The sequence below is a fragment of the Salmo salar genome, chromosome ssa26 (genome assembly GCF_905237065.1).
Source record: "Salmo salar chromosome ssa26, Ssal_v3.1, whole genome shotgun sequence".
NCBI lineage: Eukaryota > Metazoa > Chordata > Actinopteri > Salmoniformes > Salmonidae > Salmo > Salmo salar.
The window spans coordinates 3476157-3497101 of record NC_059467.1 but is presented as its reverse complement, the minus strand read 5'-3'; the positions used below and the strand labels follow the sequence as shown (position 1 = coordinate 3497101).

Here is a 20945-nt window from a genome sequence, read left to right as displayed (position 1 = left end):
AATATTCAAATATAGTATGACTCCTATAAAGATATCTAGTATTTCCATGTAAGAATACTAGAATGATATAGTACATAACATTGTCGTGAATAGGACTTAATGACAGACATAACAAATCTGGTGCCTAGCATAACCCAACAAAGCATATTTGCAAAAGTACTACTGTCCAAAAAGTAGTAGGTTAATGAAAATGCTATAATTTACTTTGGATTTCAGTGTGTAATTTTATTAAAGACAAAAAGCATTTGACTGGGCATAGCTGCGCCAAGCCACAAAAACTGATGCAAATAGTGGACCCTTAAATTTACTTAAGCCTGATTTATATGGCTGAACCAAACAAACCTTGCCAGTGCAAACAGGATGAAAAATTATTTTGTTATATTGTGGCGAATTAAACCAATGACTCAATGTTGATTTTCAACGGACAGTACCCGTTAGTTACGTATCACAATTTTCTAAGCTGTTCTCTCATTGAAGAGACAATCGGTTAGGTTTATTGAAACAATAGTATTTATCTCCCCCAGACATTTTTGAGGGATTGTCTGTTAACAGTCTTTGTAGGAGCGTTTGGGAAAATGAATGACTATTTTCTGTCTTAACCAGCATTTTGCCCCATACTGCTCTGTCTGGTTTCTTTGGAACTCACTGGCCACTGGAGGTCTTGGACAACCGACAGGGCCTGACAGTTCACTGTTTACATGTTCGACATTTTATTACTTCAGTCTAGTTGGAGTCCTGTTTAGACAAGTGCCTTTTCATATAAACTGTTTTAAAAGTGTATAGTATAATTTGATAGATGCAGTATTGTAGCCTTAAAACGTGGCAAACAATGGAGAGGTCGAGGAGGGAGAGTGCTGTGAACTCCTTGCAAATCAGCATACCCTGCATGAATCAATATATCTTAGTATAGCTCTCTTAAAGGAGAATCTACCCATTACAGACACTGAAGCCTGGTTACACAGAAATAGACCTCTTCCCCTAATACAACCCACATGAAGGAATAGTGTGTGCGTGTGATAGCAAATGAAAGCTGCTGGATTGGTGAGGTTCAGTACTATGAGTTTGCCCTTTAATTAGTCAATGCCCTCCTCTACAACATGCACTTCAGAACCACCTCACAATTGTTTTTATCAAAATTTTCATAAGTTAGCTTCAATCACACTTCCTTAGCCTGATACTGAACAGCGTTACGAGATCTAACATTAAAACAATGCCCAGAAAAATTGAAGTTTTATTAAATAAGAAAGGCCTAGCCCTACTCCCACATGTATCACGTTACAGTAGTGTAAATCTGTGTTTATGTACACAGCATGTTGCAATACAAAGAATGTGGGATGTGGTTTGTCCACCGATGAGCTATTATGGCTCTGACTTCTTGAATGCAGTCAGAGATCAGTGTGTAGTGATGAAGAATCATCATATGTTTCTTATAACAACAATGAAACATTTTGCATCAAGTTGTTTATGCTTAGGATGCACAAAGACTGCAGCTTTTCTTTTCTGTGATCCAGTAGCTGAGAGAGAATAGGTCTCATCTGTGTTGTTATGTTTTGGTCATGACTAGAACTCACCCACATGGTAAGAAAAACAACAACAAGATAGTCAATGACAGTCAAACTCAGAACCAAGATAAAATAAGTATAAATTTAGCCTGTTGTGTTTAGCCGAAGTGAATTGAAGAAAGGTTCAATTAGTTAATGATGTGTGATGAGAGTATTCTATTAACTGTAGCTAGGGAAACATGTATGTACAGAATCTATTCAGAATCTAAAAGTTTTGTGATTATACAAATAGGATACATAAGCTTCAAAGCATAATATTTTTCCAATGTCTTTATTTTCAGTATTAAAACTCTGACCTTGTGAATTAGAATGAATGTTACCCCCATTCCAGTTGTATAAGGGTGCTAAGGCACAACATACTAGCTGTATCCTCACATCACATGCTGATAGTGGTTTACATGACTGTATGTTCCATGTTTTCTACTGTTTTTCTCCTTTAGTGAATGTACCAACCACAGTCATGGAGGCCATGAGCAGACAAGAGACCCTGCAGCCGCTTAGTAAAACGGGCAAAGGTTTCTCGGTGGCACTGCTGCGCTCCATGGTCTTCCCCCACTCGCCCTGCTCCAGAAGCTTCTCCCTGATGGACAAGGGTGGCCACACAGACTCCGGCTTCAACCAGATGAGCTCTAAGAACCAGCGAGTCCTAGCCAGCCCCACCTCCACCAGCCAGCTGAGCACCGAGTTCAGTGACTGGCACCTCTGGAAGTGCGGCCAGTGCTTTAAGACGTTCACGCAACGCATCCTGCTCCAGATGCATGTGTGCACACAGAACCCAGACAGGTAAGGTAACAGCCTTTGAGCCATCTCATAATATGAATCATCATAATGCTTGATATATCCTAGTAGTCTGACTCTTACAGACATTTAGGTGTTCTTCTTGCTTTGTCTATTTTTAATTTTAGAAAGTTGTGTTTCCATGGGGTTCATTGGGGAAATAAAAAAACACTTGCCATGCTATTGTATATAGTGTAGTGATGAATGGGGTTGGTTGTCACACTTTTTACTCGTGTGTATTTCTCAGCACCAGTATATCTTACAAGACTCTCTTCAAATATTAGTAGAAAGATCAAGGTCTTGGATTGAAATGGGGACCCTTTGTATCCTCACATCTTATTCCAACATGGCATTATAAGCCATCAAACACACTGTTCACTTGTGACAACCAGCCCCATCGTGGGGTTGGTTGTCACACAGTATGGGGTTGGTTTTCACATTGTTTGCTAGTAGCTTATTCCTGTTGTAACAGGAAGTGAAGCAATATAGCATACAGTCTTAGAAATAGCCTTTCTTTGATAAAATGTTATTTCTAACACAATTCAGCATTTTATGCCTCGTAAATAACATGTCATTGTGAGTACATTTCTGTGTGCATGCATGTGTTTGCACATGTATGTGTGGGTGTGTGACAGACAATATGTGTGGAAGAGGGAGGCAACGAAGGCAGCTCTTTATAGCACAAACACAAAAGAGCTTGGGATTTTTACTGTATACTGGGCGTGGCAATGTCCCTGAACAATATGGTTACATTGGCTTCTAAACAGCTTCTACCCCCAAGCCATGAGACTCCTGAACAGCTAATCAAATGGCTACCCAGACTATTTGCACCCCCAACCCCCCACGCTGCTGCTACTCTCTGTTATCATCTATGCATAGCCACTTTAATAACCCTACCTGCATGTACATAATTACCTCAACTACCTCGACACCTGTGCCCCCGCACATTGACTCTGAACCGGTACCCCCTGTATATAGCCCAACTATTGTTATTCACTGCTGTTCTTTAATTATTTGTTTTTCTTATCTCTTACTTTTTTTCCTTTTTTTTCTTTAAACTGCATTGTTGGTTAAGGGCATGTAAGTAAGCATTTCACTGTAAGGTTGTATTCGGCGCATGTGACAAATAACATTTGGTTTGATTTGACATTGGGTTGGATTGTGACAAGGACATTTCCATGTAAAAGGCCCAATGAGCACTAACATAGGCGCAAATCAAATTTCATGTCAAATGAAAGCTAATAAATAGTCTGGACTATATTTTTGAGAAATGAAGGTATATATATACAGTTGAAGTCAGAAATGTACCTTAGCCACTCACTTTATCACAATTCCTGACATTTAATCCTAGTAGAAATTCCCTTTTAGGTCAGTTAGGATCACCAATTTATTTTAAAAATGTTAAATGTCAGAATAATAGTAGAGGGAATAATTTATTTCAGCTTTTATTTCTTTCATCACATTCCCAGTGGGTCAGAAGTTTACATACACTCAATTAGTATTTGGTAGCATTGCCTTTAAATTGTTTAACTTGGGTCAAACCTTTCGGGTAGCCTTCCACAAGCTTCCCACAATAAGTTGGGTGAATTTTGGCCCATTCCTCCTGACAAAGCTGGAGGAACTGAGTCAGGTTTGTAGGCCTCCTTGCTCGCACACGCTTTTTCAGTTCTGCCCACAATTTTTCTATAGGATTGAGGTCAGGGCTTTGTGATGGCCACTCCAGTACCTTGACTTTGTTATCCTTAAGCCATTTTCGCAGCAATGTTGGAAGAATGCTGGGGTCATTGTCCATTTGGAAGACCCATTTGTGACCAAGCTTTAACTTCCTGACTGATGTCTTGAGATGTTGCTTCAATATATCAACATAATTTTCCTCCCTCATGATGCCATCTATTTTGGAAGTGCACCAGTCCCTCCTGCAGCAAAGCACCCCCACAACATGATGCTGCCACCCCCGTGCTTCACGGTTGGGATGGTGTTCTTCGGCTTGCAAGCCTTCCCCTTTTTCCTCCAAACATAACGATGGTCATTATGGCCAAACAGTTGTTTCATCAGACCAGAGGACATTTCTCCAAAAAGTACGATCCATGGTCCCATGGTGTTTATACTTGCATACTATTGTTTGTACAGATGGACGTGGTACCTTCAGGCATTTGGAAATTGCTCCCAAGGATGAAGCAGACTTGTGGAGGTCTCCCCAAAAATGTTTATGGTCTTGGCAGATTTATTTTGATTTTCCCAAGCAAAGAGGCACTGAGTTTGAAGGTAGGCCTTGAAATACATCAAATTATGTCAATTAGCCTATCAGAAGCTTCTAAAGCCATGACATTTTCTGGAATTTTCCGAGCTGTTTAAAGGCACAGTCAACTTAGTATATGTAAACTTCTGACCCACTGGAATTGTGATGCAGTGAATTATAAGTGAAATAGTCTGTCTGTAAACAATTGTTGGAAAAATGACTTGTGTCAAGCACAAAGTAGATGTCCTAACCGACTTCCCAAAACTATAGTTTGTTAACAAGAAATTTGTGGAGTGGTTGAAAACGAGTTTTAATGACTCCAACCTAAGTGTATGTAAACTTCAACTGTATATTTTTCAACAATTTTCCATCCCCCAAAAATGTGGAATAAGCAGGCTTTGATTTCTGGTCAAACAGATGGAGAAGGGGTCTTGTAAAACAGTATAGATCAGTGCAGTAGAGTTTAGTACAGTAGAGAACACTAGAGTACAGTATAATTCACTGTATTGTCCTGAATTCTACTGTGATGACCAAACCTGTGAAACATAGACATATATGATTAGTACAGATCCGGTCCGGTCCGGACCCCTAAAAATGCAATTTTTTTTTTCAATTTTTTTTCTCAATTTTTTTTCTCCCCAATTTCGTGATATCTAATTGGTAGTTTCAGTCTTGTCCCATCGCTACAACTCCCGTACGGATTCGGGAGAGACGAAGGTCGAGAGCTATGCGTCCTCCAAAACACAGCCCTGCCAAGCTGCACTGCTTCTTGACACACTGCTTGCTTAACCCGGAAGCCAGCCGTGTCCAACTGGCGACCATGTCAGTGTGCATGTACCCGGCCCGCCACAGGAGTCGCTAGAGTGCGATGGGACAAGAACATCCCGGCCTGCCAAACCCTCCCCTAACCCGGACGGCGCTGGGCCAATTGTGCGCCACCCATGGGTCTCCCGATCGCGGCCGGCTGTGACACAGCCTGGGATCAAACCTGGGTCTGTAGTGACGCCTTAGACCGCTGCGCCACTCGGGAGGCCCCCCATTGCTAATTCAAATGGTAGTTACCACATGGCTTGACCTAGGTAACAGGCAATTGTTCATAGATATTACCAAAATTAAAACATTTACAAAGAAATACCAATATATATTTTTTACTTTCACCTATGAAAAACTCTAATTCCCCTCACCTCAATGTTTTGTCATGCTGACATGAATTGACCAGGTGCATGAGTTATTTCAAATAATTCACACATTTGAACCTTAAAATGATTACACAGCGTCATTTAGATTGGGAGTAATTAGCACTGTGACAACCAACCTCTAAGTCTCCCCTATACTGTATCAGATACAATTCAATGTTTCTATCAGTAATTTGCATGCCTATACATGTGGTCTTTCTCTCTCACAGTGGTTTCAGGGTTCAAATCCAGTGTGTAACATCTCCCAACTTAATTAAATACAGTGGGGGGGATGTATTGGACATTTTTGCTTAGCACAATTTTTCTTCAGAGCATACAAACCTATAAATCAGTTGCAGCTGTCACAAAGAAATACCTACCCTAACTGTGATGCGGAGGAAAACAGATGCCACTTATTCAATAAACTAATATTCATACAGAAGAAAAATGTTGCCTGGATACCCAGGAGTTGAAGTCAATATGAGCGTTTGTCAATACTCAACTTTATGACCCTGGGGTGCAGATAAAATTTAGCTGAACAAGGGAATCTGGATCTGTTGATATTTGGATGCACAGCCTTTGCACCCAGTAAATTACCCAATGCATCTGTTTAAAATGTTCTCGGCTGTGGTTTATGGGTTTTGGCTTATACATATTTATTGATGTTTAGTTTATATGTACATTTGGGAGAAAGATGAATTGCTGTAGTATATCAGCACTAGAAAAATCATTTTGCTTATCTGTTTAGCTGAGATCCTACAAAGGAGTGCCCGAGAAGTTTTTCCTATTTTTTTCAGTCACTTGGAATGTATCCCTCAATTTTAAAGAAATACAGTATCTTTATGATAATATAGTAGATCAAGGAACAAAGCCTGTTGTATTTCTGTTTACTTTGCAACTTATCCTTTAATTTAGTATTCGGCCTTCAGTATATATCAATAGTATTTATTAATATTCAATATCTAACAGAACAATACAATACGGTACAGTATTTCTTTAAGAAATTAAGCATTTGAGGATAGTCTATCACTTACCCAAATAAGGTGTGCAGTAACTATGAGCATTCATTTTTAAGGATATTATGTTTGTTCTTCTGCATTTCCAATGAACGATAGGGTGGTTACTGCTCAGGCTTTGTTTTTTCTGTTCTTAGGGCGAAAAGGCCAGGGATCGCCCTACTGAGAGTTTCAAATGGGAAAGAAGTGGTGGTGTGTAGCACAGAAGGGCCTCTACCTCAGTAAATAACGTTTCAATACTCTAATCAGCAATGAGCACTTGATATTCTAGTGTGGTTCTGTGTTGCTCAGTTGGTAGGGCATTGAGCTAGCAATGCCTGGATCGTGGGTTCGATTCCTGCCGGGCCACCCATATAAAAATTAATTAATTCACTATTGTAAGTCACTTTGGATTAAAGTGTCCGCTAAATGGCTTATATTATATTAGTACTACGTATGTGTACACTCCTGACTTTGTTGATACAGAAGATTAATTCCGTTTTTTTGTTGATAACTCTTGAGTCTAAAACCACAGATGCTCTACTGGTTTGAGGGCTAAGGATTGCTATGGAAAAGCATTGATATACAGTATGTAGGCTATGTAGATAGTGGATACGGCCCAAATGGGACCCTTTTGGGCTCTGATCAAAAGTAGTGCACTGTACAGTATAGGGAATAGGGTGCCATTTGTGAAGCACCCTTAGTTGTAGATTTAGATCATGCTGAGACGTCTACCAAACTTTAGCCCCACTAGCTGGGAGTAACAAGATTGTAAGACAAAATATTATATTTATTTATGCATAAATGTAACATCTCCTGAATTGTAAAACATGCACAAGGGATACTCATACAATTACTTGAAAGCAAAATAACTTTAAATAGCATCTTTATTCAACCCTAACCAGTAAGGTAACGTTATTTATAATAAGGGTTACATGAAGAAAAGTGGGCCTCTCTGAAATGAAAATGGATGGCCCTCCATTCAGCAAAATATATTTTACCTAAATTATCCCTGAACGCTTGAAAAAAAACAAGTGACCCTCCCCTATACCCCAAATAATAATTAAAACAAAGTGGATAGCAGAGAACATGTTTACTGTTTACCCTCACTTCTTGGACAGACCAGAGCTTTAGATATGCAGTTTTAAAGCTGTTCTTTGTCCTGTAAGCATTACAGGGCAACGCAGGAATTTTGATAGTGCACAGGGCTATGGGCCAGAGGGTTGTGGGTTCGCAGACAAGCGTGGACAAGAGTAGAGGTGAAAATATCTCCTTTAAGCATTGCATGAATCGATCATTGTATTTGCAGGTCAGAGAAAAAAAATAATTTTATAAACAGGTCATGCAATTATTTGACATATTAGTAGAACCTTTTATAATACCACAAAAATCACCGAAATTACAGGCTAAGAATGGACAGATATGATAGGCCTGTGGTCATCTCATCATATTTCTCCGATGCAAAATCAGTGTGACTTGTTTGCAATGAAACTGTCCCTGTTTACAAATAATTTAATCTGAGATGTCATTAGGAATCTGAGCATGGTACTTTCAAGGGTTAGGCCTACCTTTCCACCCCAGACAGAGTAGGCCTACCAAAGCAGAAAAATGTAAGCTTTAACTGCTGGCTACTCCTCTTCTGTGGCTTAACCCAACAAGAGAAGGTCACAAGAGTTTCCCTAAAAGCTGTCTGGGTTTAAACATCTTGTCTGATAGTGACATAATTAGAAGAAAAAAATGGTCTCCTAGGCTATAAACAATGATATCCCCATATGCATCGGAGTCACGTCTTTCACGGGCATAAAGCATCGCGGACCAAAGTGCTGTTATAGATAACTTTATATAATCAGATGTATTTTATTTTCCTCAGATCCATTTTATTTTCATCAATCGTAAGCTTTTGCCATTTTCTTCAATAAAAAGTAGGCCTATGGCATACCCTCTCATACCACCTCAATTTGAGTCTTGGTTTTAACTTAACAGCCCTTCACTGACATGGATGTAGGATATTTAAAGAGTGCATGGTGGGTGGAGGAATTGACCGACAAACCTATGGATATAGGTCTACATCATGGGCAAAAAACATGTTGTTTTTAATAAAATGTATTATAGTAGTAGCAAGCTATCAAAGTTGACCTCCAGTAATCCTCATCTTCGTGCTCTCCTTCTCAAACTGAACCGAACATAGGCTATAGGCCTGTCTGCACTTCGTAGCCTATATGCTATGGATCATTTGATTGAGACCACAGTAAATAACCTATGGGTGTGCTTGATATTGCCCGCCCAGAGGAGAATCAGAAATGAGGGGTGGCATCGGGCACACATCGATATATATAGCCTAATAAGAAACAAATTCTAAAACGCAGAGAAATGTAGACATTTTATCAATTACATGACCATCCCTGGACTAGACTTTAAAAAAAATACTAAACCCGGCCCTTGACTGAAATTGAAAAAGCATGACCCTCCCCTATTTTCCTCCAGGTATCCATTATGTAAATGACGTTCCATCCCTAAAGGGAGACCGGGGTTGGTTGTCACAGTGCTTACTACTCCCAATCGAAATGGCGCTGTGTAATAATTTTAAGGATAGCGTGTGAATTCTTTGAAAAAACTCATCCACCTGGTTTATTCATGTTAGTATGATAAGACGTTCAGGTGAGGGGAATTTGTGTTTTTCATACAGTAACATTCAAAAGTTTGGACACACCTACTCATTCAAGGGTTTTTGTTTATTTTACTATTTTCTAGATTGTAGAATAGTAGTGAAGACATCAAAACTATGAAATAACACACATGGAATCATGTAGTAACCAAAAAGTGTTAAACAAATCTAAATATATTTTATATTTGAGATTCTTCAAAGTAGCCACCCTAGCCAAAAGTGTGACAACCAACCCGTTCTCCCCTACTGACCTGGAGTGTGGGATAGCTCAAAAATTGATATATTTATATAGTGCAGAAACGTAGTTTCATCCCACCAGATGATGACCAGGGCCGTATTCACAAAGCGTCTCAGAGTAGAAGTGCTGATCTGTTAACAGGTCCGCCCTGTCCGTGTAATGATATTAACTATGATCTAAACAGAAAAACTGATCCTAGATCAGCACATCTACTCTGAGATGTGGGCCGCGATCCTTGCTGTCATTGAGAGATATTATTTGTCAAACAGTCCCCACCACCACTACTTTCAAAGGGCTCCGGGGTGAAGTATCCCCTAGGTACCGATCTAGGATCAGCTTCCTCTTCCCTATCCTAACCATTAGTGGGGGAAATGCTAAACTGACCCAAGATCAGCATCTAGGGACAACTTCACCCCACACCTTTTAAGCTCAGAAAAGCCCTACAGATGTTGCTTTGCTCCGGTTTGTCTGTTTTGTTGATAACAAGGGATATACGAGTCACTTGAATCATTGCAATTATGCTGAACTCACTAATCTTTTCAATGCAAACAGTATGATGCTACTTTTTCCAATGGGTCATGTTTTGGAACAGTTGTCACAACATAATGGTTAGACTCTGAAAAAGTGCTGTCCTCATCCACCAATTTAGTTTATCATCTAAATCCTAGCCTTCACTCATAAACCCAATAAGCTTTCAACTGGTGGAATACCATACAATAGAATACAATACAACCTTTATGAGGTCTTTGTTTTGTTCCCTGCTCATTTGATTACCATGATTGGTTGACGAGGGCCATTATCTCAACACTAGAATGTAATAGATTGATCAATACATGGAAACTAAGACCGTGTGTGTGTGTGTGTGTGTGTGTGTGTGTGTGTGTGTGTGTGTGTGTGTGTGTGTGTGTGTGTGTGTGTGTGTGTGTGTGGTGTAGTGTAGTGTAGTGTAGTGTAGTGTAGATATTTTCTGCGGAGTGATTTTCTAAACCATTGATATATGTATTGTTCAAAACCAAGACCTAAGGGGTTTCTCACTGGAGACGAACTGTTAGTTGCTGAGTGGCAAAGAGCTTTACATAGTCCTGTATTATTTTGAAATAATAAATATGTCTCTATCAAGAAATTGATAGCACAAAAACATATTCCAAGAAGTAAAGAATTTGATCCACATTATTCCAAATACTCTCACGTTGTCATTATAAAGACTTTAGATTATAGACACATTATCAACAGATTTTTCATTATTTACATAAGCAATTAATTGAATATCAAGCAATCAGTGACCTGTTAATCTATTACAAACCTGAACAATTACTTTCATATAAGTATTTGTGTACATGTATTTTTTCTTTCGTTATTGTGCGTATGTGCATGCGTGCGTGGCCCTGCAGAGGCTCCCTGGGTTGTGTTGGTGATGGAGGTGTTTATCTGTGGGGCTCTCCCAGGCTCACTGCTGTAATAAACAATAACCTGACATTAATCACACGGCGCGGCCCTAATAAATTATATCCACACATTAATCACATTAAAGTATTCACAATCAATGCACCTTCTCATAGAAAAACCTCAAAATAAATTGTGGTCTAAGTCACTGAGGCATACTTTATAGAATGGGACTGATAAATGAATAGAACCCCCATGGAATTGCAGCTTTATGTGGAAAACTGCAAGTGAGAATTTTTCCATTATATTACACTATTTTGCTCTAATTACTTTCACTTTTTCCCCACATAATACCGCTAGCTATGGCTTCAGATTCACAGAATATGCATTGTTTATATTGCTTATTTAACGACAAAATATAGAACATTGTTCCTAACTTCCTATCTTCTGCTGTTATCATGTGCTGTTAAACTCTAAGCTGTCTAAAATCACACCATCTAATTGATGCGATCATTGTCATTTGGTAAAGGGAGTAATAACTTTGCCCTGGAAGGTTTGTCTTCACTCTGAAGGAATCATGTGATTGATGGCACAGTTGAATAGTCAATTAGTCTAATTACTCCTGTAAGAGCATTTCTTTGTGGCCTCTGTCAATAAATGTGTGATTTGTTATCATGCCCCACTTATTCATTGGGATCACTGTGAGAATTAGCAAAGATCATTAGAGCTCTACATGCAGATAGGAACAACAGACAGAAGGAAACAGAAAAACCCAACTATACCTAATGTTTCCAGTATGTTGTGCACATATTGATAGATGGCCGAGTCATGGACTGGGGCCACATGGTTGATTAGGGTCATGCTGCCATGGTAACGGGAGCTTGGTGTCCTCCTCTGTGTGTGTGTCTGCAGACCTTACCAGTGTGGACACTGCTCCCAGTCCTTCTCCCAGCCGTCGGAGCTGCGCAACCATGTCGTCACTCACTCCAGCGACCGGCCCTTCAAGTGTGGCTACTGTGGCCGGGCATTTGCAGGAGCCACCACTCTCAACAACCACATCCGGACACACACTGGGGAGAAGCCATTCAAGTAAGTAACAGTGAGTACCATTGCTTCCTCCAATGACACCATTACAGAAAGCACAATGAATGTTTATGGCACACTGTCTACTCCTATTGTCGCCCCCACCATTGCCCACTGTGTCTGAAAAGGCCTGTGATAGTTGAATACTGATATACACTAACACTTAAGGTTAGCACACACACAGGGCCAGAAGACACGTATTAGATGAGGCCAGAAGTTTCACATTGCCTACATGGTCCAAAAAAATCACTTCAACTACAATGCAAATTGAAATATTTGCTCACCTTTTTTTTGTGTATCTCAGTGGCAAGGCTGTATTTGAAAGTGGAATCCTCTTCTCTGCTACAGCACATATACTACCGGTCAAAGGTTTTAGAACACCTACTCATTCAAGGGTTTTTCTTTATTTTGACTATATACTACATTGTAGAATAATAGTGAAGACATCAAAACTATGAAATAACACATATGGAATCTTGCAGTAACCAAAAAAGTGTTAAACAAATCAAAATATATTTTATATTTGAGATTCTTCAAACAGCCACCCTTTGCCTTGATGACAGCTTTGCACACTCTTGGCATTCTCTCAACCATCTTCATGAGGTGCAATGAGGACAATGACCCAACACACCTGGAATGCATTTCAATTAATAGGTGTGCCTTTGTAACAGTGTAGGTTCCGTCCCTCTCTTCGCCCCAACCCGGGCTCGAACCAGGGACCCTTGCACACATCAACAACTGACACCCACGAAGCATCGTTACCCATCGCGCCACAAAAGCCTTGCAACGCAAGGGGAACAACTACTTCAGGTCTCAGAGCGAGTGACGTCACCGATTGAACCGCTAATAGCGCGCACCACCGCTAACTAACTAGCCATTTCACATCGGTTACACTCACCCCCCCTTTGACCTCCTCCTTTTCCGCAGCAACCAATGATCCGGGTCATGGCACCAATGTAACAGTGTAGGTTCCGTCCCGCTCTTCGCCCCAACCCGGGCTCGAACCAGGGACCCTTGCACACATCAACAACTGACACCCACGAAGCATCGTTACCCATCGCGCCACAAAAGCCGCGGCCCTTGCAGAGCAAGGGGAACAACTACTTCAAGTCTCAGAGCGAGTGACGTCACCGATTGAACCGCTAATAGCGCGCACCACCGCTAACTAACTAGCCATTTCACATCGGTTACACCTTCTTAAAAGTTAATTTGTGGAATTTCTTTCCTTCTTAATGTGTTTGAGCCAATCAGTTGTGTTGTGACAATGTAGGAGCCTTGAACTTTGAAAGTTTCTTCAAGTGCAGTCGCAAAAACCATAAAGCACAGTGATGAAACTGGCTCACATGAGGACCGCCACAGGAATGGAAGACCCAGAGTTACCCCTGCTGCAGAGGATACGTTTATTAGAGTTAACAGCCTCAGAAATTGCAGCCCAAATAAATGCTTCACAGAGTTCAAGTAACAGACCCATCTCAACATCAACTGTTCAGAGGAGACTGTGTGAATCAGGCCTCCATGGTCGAATTGCTGCAAAGAAACCACTACTAAAGGACACCAATAATAAGAAGAGACTTGCTTGGCCCAAGAAACATGAACAATGGACATTAGACCGGTGGAAATTTGTCCTTTGGCCTGGAGTCCAAATTGGAGGTTTTTGGTTCCAACCTCTGTGTCTTTGTGAGTTGCGGTTTGGGTGAACGGATGATCTCTACATGTGTATTTCCCACCGTAAAACATGGAGGAGGAGGTGTTATGGTGTCGGGGTGCTTTGCTGGTGACAGTCTGTGATTTATTTAGAATTCAAGGCACACTTAGCCAGCATGGCTACCATAGCATTCTGCAGCGATACGTCATCCCATCTGGTTTGGGCTTAGTGGGTTTATCATTTGTTTTTCAACAGGACAATGACCCAACACATCTCCAGGCTGTGTAAGGGCTATTTAACCAAGAAGGAGAGAGATGGAGTGCTGCATCAGTCGACTTGGCCTCCACAATCCCCCAACCTCAACCAAATTGAGATGGTTTGGGATGAGTCGGACCGCAGAGTGGAGGAAAGCAGCCAACAAGTGCTCAGCATATGTGGGAACTCCTTCAAGACTGATAGAAAAGCATTCATCAAGCTGGTTGAGAGAATGCCAAGAGTGTGTAAAGCAGTCATCAAGGGAAAGGGTGGCTATTTTGAAGAATATAAAACGTATTTTGATTTGTTTAACACTTTTGCGGTTACTACATGATTCCATGTGTGTAATTTCATAGTTGTGATATCTTCACTATTATTCTACAATGTAGAAAATAATAAAAATAAAGAAAAACCCTTGAATAAGTAGGTGTTCTAAAACTTTTGACCGGTAGTGTATATCACAAAGCATAGGTATTGTTCTGCCATAGGCAACATAGCGAAATCCTTCCCAGCTAACCCATTTTGGTTCCCAGAATGTTCTGGGAACTTTTTATAAAAAAAATTTTATTTGGGGGGGACGTTTCCTGGATGTTGTAAGAAGGTTATTTTTTTAAATAACCAAAGGAGAACCTTCAGGGACATTTATGAAAAATGTTCTGTGTTAACTGGGCTCTGGCATGCCAGATGCTTCCCCATATCTCTGCCTGTCTGATTGATGCTGTTGGAGATGTATGTAAATAATTGAGCAAGTTAAAGGCTCACACAGGCTAATAGATTTCTGTTAATCTAATGGACGTTATATGCATGTGACCTTGTTGACTCAAAATCATAAACAAATGCTATTGGAACGGTCACTGTAAAGCACACCCGATTGTGCCAACATTAGCTTTAATACAGTCACATTATATTACCCGGTCCTATAATAAGACATTGTACATGCATTATTACTGTGCAATTAACTCTATTAAATGAAGTGAGATAAGTAGGTCATGATTTCATACTGTATTCTGCTCTTACACAATAACAAAGTAAGAACCATTTCTACCAGTGAGTACAGTAGGACTGCTTGATATAAGTATCAACATTTACATGATTGCCAGGACAGCAATATTGACATTGTATGAGCATATCCAACTATATTGAATTTTCATCTTATAGATACAGGTAACTGACAAAATAACAGAAACCCCAACATAGTGTCTTAATAGGGCATTGGGCCACCACGAATCACCAGAACGGCTTCAATGCGCCTTTGCATAGATTCTACAAGTGTCTGGAACTCTATTGGAGGGATGCAACACCATTCTTCCACCAAAAAATTCCATCATTTGGTGTTTTGTTGATGTTGGTGGAAAACACCGTCTCAGGCGGCGCTCCAGAATCTCCCATAAGTGTTCAATTGGGTTGAGATCTGGTGACTGACTGACACGCACACTCACGCTCTCTCACGCGCACACACACACACACACACACTTTAAACCCCCTATGTTCAATGTCACTGAGATCTCTTCTAGCAATGGTAGCCAAAAAATTGGCATTTTTATGCATGACCCGAAGCATGATGGGATGTTAATTGCTTAATTAACTCAGGTACCACACCTGTGTGGAAGCACCTGCTTTCAATATACTTTTTATCCCTCATTTACTCAAGTGTTTACTTTATTTCTGGCTGTTATCTGTATATCAGTGCATGGATCCATAGTTTTTCGCAAGCTTGAAAATGGGACGAAACTGGGATGAAATTGAATTTACAGCGGCTACTGTCCTCTCATCAATGTAGATAATAAATCCCACCAGATTGTCACCATGTAGCCAGGGACGGTGGTGTGAAAAGGTGACTGATTTGAGGCCGACCAATCAAGTAACGAATCAGCCTTCTAATAAGCAATCAGTGATACACAAATGTGTCATCAGCACTTCAAATGCTCCAGAGAGGAAGAGGCACACAAAGACATTAATGAATACACCACAGTAATCTTTAGCTAATCAATAGGGGCTGAGTTATTTTCATTGAGCTGATATGCTTGATAGATTAAAGCTGGCATTTTCTGTTAGTCAGGAATGCTCACGTGTTTTCTACTGCAAAACGTCACTAAACGAATTCCGTGCAGTCTGCAACTTTGTCTCTTTCACTGGCTCTACTTTTACCTTAGGCACAAACAGCAAATTCAGTAAAACTAAGAGGACATTACCACATATCTACCGCTTTTTACTGTTAGCAGATTGACAGAAACGGGTGCATACTTGTCACATAATCTGGAAAACTTGATAGAAGGATCTAGTTTACTGAAAGGGGTGATTCTCACAAATTGCTATGATGTAACTAATGATTAGACACAGTTAGTAGAACAGAATGCTATAAGAAGCTGTCCTTACAGAATTACTACTCTAGACACCAAGCCCCCTAGCCAAGTGCATTAGCAGCACACGGTCCCTTCTTTCTGGCCTGCTAAGCACAATACTTCAGGAGAGGCTCTCTTTGATAGCCGGCCTACCGAAAATCTCTTTTTGTTCTCTATCTACTGGATGTGACAATGATGCGCGCCTTATCTAGACAGGCCCCTCGAGGGGGGCCCCCTCCTCTGAGATTATTGACAGGGCCCAATGTTGGGAGGCATTGGGGCCTTCGCCCATCATCGGCATCAAGGCCAGAGGACTAGGCTCCAATTACAGCCCTCTGGCCCAGTCAGATTCCCAGCCACTTTGGAGTGTCAGTTGCCATTAGGATGTCGAGTGATGAGGTGGCATGTACGGCTGGCCTCTCTGAGTCGTTTTGTGTTGTGTGTTCAGGTGCGAGAGGTGCGACAGGAGCTTCACGCAGGCCACCCAGCTCAGCAGACACCAGCGGATGCCCAACGAGTGCAAGCCCATCAGCGGCGAGAGCAGCGAATCAATCGAGGTGGATTAGCTGATTGACTGGCCGGAATTAAACTGCAAGGAAAATCATGATTAAATGTCACGGACACTTAAACAAAACCAAAGATTTCCTCTGAGAAACTCTCAATCAGCCCCAGAAAACCAAAAGCAGTAATAAAATAAGTAAGATGTTAAGAGTTATTGATCTTGGCACAGAAAAGGGACCAGGAGGGGGAAGATGGGGGAGGGGAATGTTGGGGGAGTGGGGATGTTGAAGGGAGGAGAAACAATTATTTATTTATGACTGGGGAGTTATGGTTCTCAAAGAAGACCTGAAACTGGGACAGCAAAAAATACCAAAAATGTCCACTGTATGTAGCTTTATATCTCAGTTGTCTTATTCTTTGTATCCTAATACCAAAGGGAAAGGAATGTTGGGGGGAACTGTGAGGGTAGAACATGCCTCTACTGAGAATGCACAATTTCTCTTAAATTGCACCACGAAGCATGATTTAGGAGGGGACTGTGTTTCCACCACAAAAATAAGAAACTATCCACAGTATGAATTGTGAAAACTAAATTATATTTATCTTCTATTGCTCTCATGTCATGCTTCGGGCACTTTTAATAATGACTATTTAATTGTTTCAGTTCAATCTGATGCTCCTAAATATAAGAATGGAGACTATTTGAATATTAATTTTGCGTAAAAAAAAAATACTATACATCTTCAGATTCTTGTTATTAAATGTAAAACTGATAGTTCACAGATTAAAATAGACATTTTGTCCAGAAAAGGAAGATGGGTTTTCATGGCATCTATTAAGAAACTACTGTATTTCAGGGCAAGCATTTGTTTTAGATCCAGGTTGGAAATCAGTCAAATAACATCTGGTTTGTCCTTAATCTCAATGTATCAGTTATATCTATTTGTCACAGGCACAATTGTAAGCTTTCCTATACCTGTTTAATGGTGGCATTAATTTTAAGATTCAAGGGCAAACTACATTATGATTTGAAATGTGCTGCATTTTTTTTTTACATTGTTATTGTTTTGTTGGTATTACTACGCAATGTAAGTTCTATTTCATCTTGGATGTACATAGTCTCATAACGATACACTTCTTACAGGTGAGGAAAAGCACGACAAAGCCCAAAGAGGTTTGAGCCTGAAATTAGAGCATTAGGAATGGATTCACTTTGAGACCAAGTCATCAGACATGTTGATACAAATCTTATCAAATCAAACTGGTTTATTGCTGTATTATTATGGACCTAATGATTTGAGTTGAAATAAGCAAAGCAATTTCAATCAGATTAAAAGAAGAAACGTGTATGATAATCATCTGTATATGACAGGGATCATCAACTAGATTCAGCCACGGGCTGATTTGTTTTTTTCTTGAGCGGATGGTCAGGGGGCAGGAACATAATTACAAATGATTTGTAGACTGCAAATTGACCGCAAGAAGCCCAAACAGATAATATTTAGCTAAAACAATAATTTCAAACCTTGCTTACGTTTGTATACGATCACATATCTATCTATTATGTGTGGGTAATACTTTGGAACAGATTCCTAAAATTAAAATCACAGAGTTGGTGTTTTTAGTCTTTTATGTCAGAACTTGGGGGTCAAATAAAATCGCCCACAGCCAGCCAGTTGGGGATCCCTGGTATATGAGAAAGACTTCTACAAAGTGTGTTAAACTCTGACTTTTCAACATTTGGACTCTTGTTTGCATGATTTCATCCCTTCCTTTTTTTTGTTTTATAAAAAAGGGCTCAAACCATTCCTCTGTAGAAATTAAAACAGTGACCCAGTTTTGAATATTATCAATAATTCTATTGATGGTTTAATTAATTGCTTCTTAATCTGTTTTACTTTTGTGAATGTTTGTCATTTGTATGTCAAATCACAATCATTATATTTTGTAATGTGTTAACATTACACTTATCGCCTATCACAGGTATAATCAGTTTATAGATGTAAAGGTATGGAACCTCGAACAATGCAATATCCCTACAGTTGCCCTAAGAATTAGTAGTATTATTTTAGTACTTTAAAAAAATGCCTGTGATATTTTATGGAGGACAATGTGCTATACTATTCTATCTAAAACAAATAACATTGAATTAGATTTTTTAACATGGTTTTTGAAAAATGGCAAAGATCTCTGAAAACACTATCCATCACTTCTAGCCATCACAAACCAGAAAGTCTGAAATGTTCTGTTTTTTCAACCATGATTTTCCTGTCACTTGATGTTTGTTCTTTACAAAGAGAGTCTGTGTGTGTTTGTGTGTGTGTTGGACATAGCGGTAAAGCGTTCTCAGATTCATCTTAGCAGGCGGTGATGTATCAGTGTGTCCGCGGGGTGTGCTCCCTGCCCGTGGCCCCTGCGTTGTGTGTCTGTAAGGTCACGTCCCACAGCGCCGTTGGTTCTAGTGCGCGGGCAGCTGTCGAGAGGTTATGGATCTGACCCGGAGAACATGAACTCCGCTTGCTCACACCGCCCCTGATTTATTAGGCCATCCATACACCTTTCAAGCATGGCCCTTTTTTTTCTCAACCCCTGGCTGAAATCGTCAAGTAAAAACAGAATTCAAAGCAGCTTTTTCAATAAACCTATCCACAAGTCTTTCCCCCTTCAGCAATGTGTGGGTGTTGCTGCTCTGAGACCTGTGCTGCTGTTAAAGAGAGCCTTTCATATGACTGAGTCAGGGTAAAACTGCTTTCATTTCCCATGTTGTCCATGTCACTCAAACAGAACATGTAAATGATTTGCAATGCTTATTTTGGCTCAACTTGCCCAATCTTATTTGGTGAGGATAGACAAAGTTAGGAATTGACATCTATATGCAGGTCTTTTAAGGCATTATAAACTCCTCACTTGGTTTAGTGCTGGTAAACACTGTCTGGTGGCTATATTTGGGACAGGATGGGATTTGAGTTCCTGAGCAGTCTGGACCCATATTCCAATAACACATTAGAGTTGAGGATTAATGTTCTAAATTGGGAATTATCTTGTGTTCAACTAAGTGGAATCAAAATGCCATTATCTTTGTTAGTGCAGTCAAAAACGGGATTTTCCTGTGTTTTATATATATACACTACCGTTCAAAAGTTTGGGGTCACTTAGAAATGTCCTTGTTTTTGAAAGAAAAGCAAAAAAAATGTGTCCATTAAAATAACATCAAATTGATCAGAAATACAGTGTAGACATTGTTAATGTTGTAAGTGACTATTGTAGCTGGAAACAGCAGATTTTTTTATGGAATATCTACATAGACGTAACAGAGGCCCATTATCAGCAACCATCACTCCTGTGTTCCAATGGCACGTTGTGTTAGCTAATCCAAGTTTATCATTTTAAAAGGCTAATTGATCATTAGAAAACCCTTTTGCAATTATGGCTCTAACCAGAATAGAAAGAGGAATGGGAGGCCCCGGTGCACAACCTAGCAAGAGGAAAAGTACATTAGAGTGTCTAGTTTGAGAAAGACGCCTCACAAGTCCTCAACTGGCAGCTTAATTAAATAGTACCCGCAAAACACCAGTCTCAACGTCAACAGTGAAGAGGCGACTCCGGGATACTGGCCTTCTAGGCAGAGTTCCTCTGTCCACTGTCTGTGTTCTTTTGCCCATCTTAATCTTTTCTTTTTATTGGCCAGTCTGAGATATTGCCTTTTCTTTGCAACTCTGCCTAGAAGGCCAGCATCCCGGAGTCGCCTCTTCACTGTTGACGTTGAGACTGGTGTTTTGCGGGTACTATTTAATGAAGCTGCCAGTTGAGGACTTGTGAGCGGTCTGTTTCTCAAACTAGACACTCTAATGTACTTGTCTTCTTACTCAGTTGTGCAACTGGGCCTCCCACTCCTCTTTCTATTCTGGTTAGAGACAGTTTGTGCTGTTCTGTGAAGAGAGCAGTACACACTCAGCGATGTACGAGATCTTCACATTCTTGGCAATTTCTTGCATGGAATAGCCTTAATTTCTCAGAACAAGAACAGACTGACAAGTTTCAGAAGAAAGTTCTTTGTTTCTAGCCATTTTGAGCCTGTAATCGAA

General features: G+C 40.2%; 1 protein-coding gene across 3 annotated transcripts in view; it reads left to right on the top strand.

Moving 5' to 3' along the window:
• Positions 1–19527, top strand: part of prdm6 (PR domain containing 6) — a 57704-nt gene extending 38177 nt beyond the window's left edge. For 2 of the 3 annotated variants that reach the window (XM_014174906.2, XM_014174907.2), the window contains exons 6-8: positions 2003–2345; positions 11947–12123; positions 16808–19527. In XM_014174906.2, the coding sequence (XP_014030381.1) occupies positions 2003–2345; positions 11947–12123; positions 16808–16925 (638 nt within the window). In that variant the 3' untranslated portion in view covers positions 16926–19527. Of the gene's footprint in view, positions 1–2002; positions 2346–11946; positions 12134–16807 lie in introns of all 3 variants that reach the window. The other variant, XM_045708724.1, reaches the window with a different exon arrangement.
• The last annotated feature ends 1418 nt before the right edge of the window (positions 19528–20945 follow it).